The sequence below is a fragment of the Brienomyrus brachyistius genome, unplaced genomic scaffold (assembly GCF_023856365.1).
Source record: "Brienomyrus brachyistius isolate T26 unplaced genomic scaffold, BBRACH_0.4 scaffold56, whole genome shotgun sequence".
NCBI classification, from domain to species: domain Eukaryota; kingdom Metazoa; phylum Chordata; class Actinopteri; order Osteoglossiformes; family Mormyridae; genus Brienomyrus; species Brienomyrus brachyistius.
The window spans coordinates 398,420-407,049 of NW_026042331.1; the positions used below are offsets into that span (position 1 = coordinate 398,420).

Sequence of the window (8,630 nt, forward strand, 5' to 3'; positions counted from 1 at the left end):
GTTGACTCTGGATCTAGACAAGAACTCTATCAGCACTCAACTGCTTATCCTGCTGGTCCCAGATGTAGAAAGTTGAATTTTGGACCGTATTTTAAAACCACTGAAATTTTGGCTAAGCGAAAATTAAAGGACTGAATATTAGCTCTTGAATTATGAAGATGAGCTCTTTCACCCTCACTTCCAGGGCAATAGAGAAATGGCAAAAGTTTCTAAAGTTTTATTATGCATCTGAAAGGCATGTATGACAGCTGAAATAAATAAATTAAAATGGTGCAAGGCACATGAATGCATTTAATAAGAATACCACCAATAATTTTGAACACCAAAGTAAAAATGTGAAATCAGATTAGCAATGGCACTGTTACAAAGTTTGGTATTTGGCACAGTTTTAAATTCACATTTGCAGTTGGTTACAAAATGACACAGTTGATTCACTAGCAACATTTAGAGTACAGTTAAGTAGATTTGGAGCGGTGCCGTTAATTCCTATACCACATCTGTAGATGATGCAGAGAAATCACTCCAAACACAACAGTTTCTCTGTTCCGATCTAATCACCCTCTATTTATCAGTCTGAAACATGTAGTAGGTTATTCTCTGTAATACTGTAATGAAATCAATCACCCTAAGGCTATTACTCTCACTTTCTGTTCCCAGTGCTTTATTATTATTTATTAACTTTTTTTTTCCTTTACTTTTTTTCTTTCACTTTTTTTTTCACTTTTACTTTTTAAATTTAGTATATGTAACTGTGAGTGATGCAAAATTATTTCTGTAAAAATACGTGCCACAGATGTTCCTCTGTGTAATTACCCCAGAACACCCCAAATTCCTGTGACCAGGGTAATTAACATCTCCAATGTACCCTAACTGCCACTCCCCTCTGATGTCACTTTTCCTTATCGCGCCCCCGTAAAGGCCCCCTGGGCAGCAGAGGCAGCGGCAGTGGCGGTGGCCTGTCGTACTGCCTGGTTGGACATCACCCCTGTAGCAAACTCTGCCTGTGCCTTCTGGAAACTGGCACCCGTCTGCCGGTACAGAGAGTGGACCTGTAGCAGAGAGAGAGAGCAGAAAGGATACAGGGCAAAGGGAGGTCAGAAGGAGGGAAGGACAGCTTTCACCCACTGGTATGTGAATGCAAAGGCAGATCAGCACTCTGGCACTATTACCTTCTTCAGCAGGACGCCGCCAATGACAGCCTGGGCAGTGAAGTTGGCAGCGCCCAAAAGCATGATCACACCCACAGCCACGTTCTTCCTCAGGGTAGCCAGGCTGACGATCCAGCCACTGTGGGGAGGGGAGCACAAACAGGGAGAGGTGAGCTGGGTGACAATGATGATAGGAACTTGGGGTACAATGGAAATCAGGGAGAAGGAAATCAGGAATGAGCAGAACATGAACAGAATGGCAAAAAAGGAGGGAAGAACAGCCATCGAAAGGGAAACCGGGTCAGAAAGGGAATGCAGGCTTACAAAGCCAGGTAGAAGGGAGCTAGATGAAAATGGGAACAGGAAAAGGGGGGGGGGTTACCAGGTCAGAATGGCAAAGGGCAGAGTGCGCAAAGCCTGGGAGAGAGGACCTGGGTGAGAATGGGAATGAGAGGGGCAACTGTGTATGCATACCTGAATCCCCAATTTGGAATGCCAATAGTCATCAAGACATACAGAACAATTTGCGCAAAAAAGACGAAGAAGAACGCAAAGAAATTGAAGGAGCTGTCACTCCTACAAAAGAAGGATAATATGAGTGTAAGGAATTATCATAGTATTTTATAGTAATGTAATGTTAAAGCACCATGCAATGCTCAATATTACATTGAACTATTTTATATATACCTGATAAATTTATACATGCAATTCAGATTCATTAATTCATAGATTTTACACCATCCGTCCCATTTATTGGTGAAGCACAGCAAATTGTCTCAGCTCTCATGCATCTCAACAGCTATAGCACTGTGCTACCAATGCAATGCTCATGGATTCAGTATTTTCCCCTGGGGTCAATAAAATTAAACTTAATTCTTTATATTGTGCCCATCCTTGCTATTACATGCATAACACCTACCCCCCCCCCCCCCCATTTGTGATTTGTGCAGGTTTAATGGCCCTATACCTGAAGGCTTTGTATACAGGCCTGTACCAACAGACAAATGAGCAGGGAGTGAAGAGGATCACCCAGAGGATGGCCAGGCCTAGCCCCACACCAGTCGTCGTGTCAACACAGAACTGGGCCAGGCAGCAGATGAGGTTGAAGAGCAGGATACAGGCCGTGACTGTGACAGATGGAGATACAAGGAAGAATGACAGGCTACAGCAGACTGAGGAGTGAGGACAAGGCAAAAACTATGGCGTGCACAGGTGCGGGACTCAGATCGAATACTTCTGAGTTAATCCCCAGTCCTTATCCAGTGTCTGAAATAAGCAACAAAATTTGTTTCCAAAACACATTTGGAACTCGACAAAGCACATTTGGAGCTCGCCTTGGCCCAACCTTGATCAGATCAGCACTCACAGATCCAGTAGTAGTACATGATGGTGACAGTGCGCTGGAACTGCTGGCTGATCTCAATTGTGATGTCCTGGTAGAAACACGGCCCCACGGGGCAAAAGGAGGGCAGGGGAGGCCAGTTATTCTGCCGAGCTGAAGGCACGTAAAAAAGAAAGCGTGAAGACCCATCCAGGGACATCAGGTTCAATTGCCTGAGCTGACTGACTCAAAATGTGATTGGCTGATGAAACTAAATTAATTATTTGAGGACCAATCGTAACCCTATGCAGAAAACTCCAAAATACATCCCAAAACTGGCTTATGTCTCCATATCCCTTTCCATTAGATGGCACAAGACACCCAGATCTATATGGCCTGTGTCACTCACTTGCTCCAGGCCCAAGGGCATGGGAGCCCAGCTCCCGCTCCCTCCGTTCCAGATCGCGGGCCTTCCTCTCCAGCTCCTCCTGTCTTCTCAGCAGCTCAGCCGTGGTTGCATTTACTGACGGCTGCCGGCCAAAGGAGTGTGAAGCAGGAGGAAAGGAAGAAAGGGATAAAAAAAATAATAAAAATCCTGCCAAACTCAATAATAGCAAAACTTATACCCATGACAGCCAAATGGAATGCATGCAACAATACTGAGAATGAACCAAAACAATCATGTTTATATAAGACATAATCGCAAACAGAACATAAGAACATAAATTTATAAATCAGAAGAGGCCATTTGGCCCATCAAACTCATTTAGGGAGATCTCAATTAGTAGCTCAGAATTGTTAAAAACTTACCTAGCTCAGATTTAAAGGAACACAAGGTTTGAGCTTACACTACACTAACAGGAAGACTATTCCATACTCTAACTACACTCTGCGTAAAGAACTGCTTTTTCAAATCCAGTTTCAAATCAACTTCCACCTATGGTCATGGGTTCTTGTATTTGAACTAATATTGAAGTATTTGGCTGAACAGCATACAGACCTATTAGAATCTTATACACCTGGATCATGTCCCCCCCTAGTCTCCTTTGCTTGAGCCTGAACAGATTCAGCCCAGCTAACCTCTCATCATAAGACATTCCTCTAAGACCAGGATTCATTCTTGTAACCCTACGTTGAACCCTTTCCATGGCAGCAATGCCCTTCTTAAGGTATGGTGACCAAATCAGCACACAATTTTCTAGGTGGGGTATTACCAAGGAATTATATAATCGTAGCATAACCTCCCTTGAACTCCACACACCTAGAGATGTAACCGAATATCCCAATGGCCTTTTTAATTGCTACCCCACACTGGCAAGAGTGGGACGTGGAAGTATCAACATACACACCGAGGTCTTTCTCATAATCAACTACCTTTATTTCAGTGGAACCCATAAAATATCTGTACTTTTTATCTCTGTTCCCTGCATAGATTACCTTACAATTGTCCATACAAAATTTCATCTGCCAGGTATCAGCCCAGTCACTAATTAAATCCAGATCCCGTTGTAGCCTCTGTGCTGCTAGTATCTGCTACACCACCCACCTTGGTGTCGTCTGCAATTTTAACCAGGTTACTGTATATGTTGTTATCAATATCATTAATCAGGAATCAGGAATAACAGTGGCCCTAAATTTGAACCCTGAGATACCCCACTATGAACGTAAGCCCACTGTGACATCTAATCACTACCCACTGCTTCCTGTCTGTTAACCAATTTTCAATCCAACCTGCTACAGGTCCTAAACTCCCTGCTGCTTTGAAATTAAGCAGGAGCCTTTTTGTGGGGGACAGCATCAGGCCTTCTGGAAATCTAAGTAAATCACATTGTAGGCCTCAAAGAACTCAAGTAGATTAGTTAAATAGGATCTACCTCTCCTAAATCCATGTTGGCTATCCCTCAGAATGTTATTTGCATCCAGGTAATCTACCATTTTCACTTGGATTATAGCTTCCATTACTTTTCCATTTGTGCAAGTTAAACTGATCGGCCTATAGTTTACAAGATTACTTCTATCCCCTTTTTTGAATATGGGCATTATATTAGCATGCTTCCAATCAGAAGGTACCACACCAGCAGATAAGGATTTCTGCAATAGTAAAGTTAAAGGTCCGCAAATAAAATCTCTTATGTCTTTTAGAACTACAGGCAAGATAACATCATGGTCCCGGGATTTATTTATTTTGAGCTTTGTAGCACATCAGCCTCAGTCATACATATCTGGTTTAGTAATAAAATACGCTGGTTTAGTAATAAAAGTCAATATGTTGCTTGTGTCATCTATAGTGAATACTCCTGCAAAACAACCATTATACCAATTTCATTTTCAATTATAAGGCCCTTACTATCCTGCAGATTAGTGATTTCAGCTTTTAGATCTCTTTTAGGGATTAAATATTGGAAGAAACCTTTAATGTCATCCTTAGCCTCCAATGTAGTCTTCCTTTCTACATTCCTCTTAACGAGTCTAATGTTATTTTTTTTAACTCAACCTGTAGGCTTAGAAACTCCTGCTTTATTCCGACATCACTAGTTACTTTCTATATGTAGAACAAAGCCCTTTTCCTCCTGATTTTATTCTTAATTTCACTAGTAAAACACATTGGTTGCAGATTCCTAGATTTAGTTTTGTTGGAAACAGGTATGAAGTCCTCTTGCACTTGCAACAATGTGCTCTTAAAAAATTCACATGCCTCTTCAACAGTTTTGCTATTTAACTCCATCCAGTTTACAATTTCTAGTTTCTAGTCTCATATCATTAAAGTTAGCATTCCTAACAGTGTATATTTTTGTTTTGGACTTCGCTCTTCGGACATTCAAATTAACTTCAAATTTAACCATGTCATGATCACTACTGTCAAGTGGTTCTAAAACCTCTAATTATCCTGGTTAATAGAGAAAAACAATATCAAGAAGGGCTTCTCCCCTGGTAGGGGTATTAACAAACAATCCTGTACTAATTCCACCATCTCAAGTTCATTTACAGAAGAGCCAGAGACTGTGTCCCACTGTATCCCAAGTAAATTAAAATCACCCATAACCACCAGATCATTTTTGTTACTCATAATCCTGATATCGTCATATAACATTCTGCTTTCTTCTGCAGCTACATTAGGTGCTCTTTTACAAACACAATTAGGCCATTTACATTTTTAGCATCTAGTTCTACCCATATAGCTTCTGTACTTTTATTTTTATCAGTGAGCTCCCTTGCCTACAAGTTTTCTTTTACATATACTGCAACACCACCTTCCTTCTTACCTATCCTGTTCCTATGGAACATGCAACCATCCATATTGTATTCTTCTCCATCATTGTCACTCAACCATGTTTCTGTTATTCCTATAATGTTGTAAGAATCTGATTCTAATACTCCAAGCGTTTAAGTATAGACTGCAAAGGGTAGGCCTTTTACAGTGCCCACTTTCATTATTATTTAAGGCTTTCCGTCTCCCCCCACCTATATTCTTAACTAACCTCCCTGCCCCCCAGTCCCTAGTTTAAACATTCCTCAACTACTCTACACATACGTCTCCCCAATACAGTGGGTCCCTTCTGGTTCAGATGCAACCTGTCCAGCTTGAACAGGTCCCACCTGTTCCAGAAGGTCCTCCAGTGCCCCATAACCCTAAACCCCTCTTTCCTATGCCACCCTTTCAGCCACATTTAATCTCCTTATCTCAGCTAACTTAGCCTGGCTTGCACGTGGCACAGGACGTATTCCAGAGAATACCACCGTGGATGTTCTGCTCTTAAGCTTATCTGCGACTTCTATAAATTTTTCCTGCAGAACAGCCCTCCTCCCCTTGCCTATGTCATTGGTGCCAACATGCACCATGACAACTGGATCCACCCTGGCTGGGGTCGAAAGCCTGTCCACACGATCCCTGTAAATCAGTACTTCTCAAACCAGTCCTTGGGGACCCCCAGACAGTCCATGTTTTTGCCAGAAGCTGGAAGGCAGCAAAAATGTGGACTGTCTGGGGACTCCCGAGTTGAGAAACACTGGTCCAAACAATGTTTGTTGATTGAACAAACAATGGCAGCGGACAGCTCTACAGGGAGCGCACCTGAGTGGTGTATGAGCCATAGTTGCGGGACTCGGTGGGCGTGATCCGGGTGGGCGGAGCCTGGCTTGGAACAGGAGGAGCAGTGGGGACTGTAGCAGAGTAGGGAGGTGGAGGCTGCTGCAGAGACAATGAGGAGCAGTGGGTCACTATACAAGCAAAGAGGGGTTGCTTTCATACTCTCTGCAATACACCTGCAGAATTGTATAAACCCTGTGGTGTTCGCAGTGTCTCTCAGACGGCAATGCATGCCAAAGATGCACTGAGGCACCGTCTCACCATCGGCTTGTCCTCAAAAGGATTGTAGAGGTCCAGCGTCGCATACTCTGTGTTGCTGCCATGCTGGGTCAATGCAGGGTCCTGGGAAGCATGGACAACACATGACACCATCCCATTATCCAACATGCTAAGTCTTTGAAAAAACATTTCAAAAATTTCAACATTAGCACCTAATCAAACTAATGTTAAGACTAATTAAGTTCCTGTGTATTGTACAGCATTATAACAAACGAAACAGCAAAAGATTCATTTTCAGTTAATCTACAGGAACTGAGTAAATAAAATAGAAAGACTAAAACATGGGACTTCTTATAATGCAGATCAAAAATAATTTCCTGGCACAAAGCTTAAAAACAGATCTCAAAAACAGATATCTTCATAACATAAAAATAAAAGCAAAACATAAGATGCCTGTATCAAATGATGTATGTTGCAAACTAAAACAGCTTTTAGATATAGCTTCCTGGATATATAATATACTTACCTGAAAAGGATTGTGATCATCCATCGGTTCTGGAAAACTGGTATACTGCGACATAATTCCCACATCTGAATTATAAGTGCCAAATGAATGATGAAAATGGTTCTAAGCCCAGAGACAGTCTGACGCAGATATACAATACCCCGGTCTTTACTCAAATGCAAAATTAAAAAGAAAAGTCTCAAGACAGCTACCGATAAATGTATATATAAGTAAACAACGATTAGCGGTTCGCCATTTCCCTTTTGACCAGCAATATGGCAGATTTTCGCAGTATAGGCTCGTATTTTTACGATTGTGTCGCCTACTCAATGTAGCGCATACAAATGATTATGACAAATCGGTATTTGGTTCTCTAGCACTAATCGGCTAAACGTTATTTATAATTCAAATACAATCCATACTTTTTAGTTATCAAAAACAATATACAGCAACTAGTTAACAAAGAAATCTAGCGCCGCAGTATTTTACCAAAGCGAGCCAAATCTTGACTGTTAGCAAATATTTTCCTTTCCTCCGTTTAAATATTTTATATATGATATTTGATAATTTCAAGCTTTTTTTGCTTCTTTTGCTAACTCGCGTTTCTTTTTAGACGAAGCCCAGGATCCCGGAAGAAATGTCATATGACTACAGCAGAAAAAAATCTCGTGAGGCGTCTGGGAATGGAAGGGGTGTGTCCTCGTGCTGCCGCTATCTCATTACATCTTTATATCACAACATACAAAACAAAACAGAGCCGGCATTTTCGGTACCATTTGGAGTCAACAGTTTTTATTACTGCAGTCCCCAAATTTAGTATAATCGATGCAAACCGACTTGACTTCCCACCCGTGTACGGAAACTTGAAAGGGGAAATTGCATGATTACCACAAAACTTTATCTTTTTCGTGTATGGATGGATGGAATGATAATGTAAATAAAGAACTGTTGGAGAAAATCAAAGTGTGAAGCAACACACCACACACATAAACTACTTAGATACTTGTATTTTACTTATATATTTTTCATATTCTCCTGTGTTGCGGTGAGCCTGGTGCTTATCCCAGGAAACACAAACACCCTCACACCATGGGCCATTTAGACACCAGTTCTGCCGATGGCATGTTTTTGGATTGTGGCAGGAAGCCAATACGTACATGAGGAGAATGTTCAAACTTCAAGCACACAGAGTCAGAGACCAAGAATCAACCATACAATCCTAGAGACGTGAATCTATAGTCATACCTGATGAACCACTATGCATATGGCCTGCGTGATTGTTGTTTTATTGCAATTCTAGTGTTGGAATGAATAAAAATAGCAACATACAGTGTATGATTGTGAATATGT

At 41.5% G+C, this 8,630-nt stretch overlaps 1 protein-coding gene across 2 annotated transcripts; it reads right to left on the reverse strand.

Moving 5' to 3' along the window:
* Positions 1-271: 271 nt before the first annotated feature.
* Positions 272-7,949, reverse strand: LOC125724478 (secretory carrier-associated membrane protein 3-like). 2 transcript variants are annotated; one of them, XM_049001201.1, is made up of 9 exons: positions 7,302-7,949; positions 6,818-6,898; positions 6,542-6,655; positions 2,879-2,999; positions 2,515-2,643; positions 2,116-2,275; positions 1,623-1,724; positions 1,170-1,287; positions 272-1,049 (listed from the first exon to the last, which is right to left on the reverse strand). In XM_049001201.1, exons 1-9 carry the CDS (start codon positions 7,353-7,355, stop codon positions 900-902), a joined length of 1,029 nt encoding a protein of 342 aa, XP_048857158.1. In that variant the 5' UTR covers positions 7,356-7,949; the 3' UTR covers positions 272-899. The 2 variants fall into 2 exon arrangements, with proteins under 2 accessions (XP_048857158.1, XP_048857157.1); XM_049001200.1 differs by having other exon boundaries at positions 6,542-6,658; positions 7,302-7,948.
* Between the last annotated feature and the right edge of the window lie 681 nt (positions 7,950-8,630).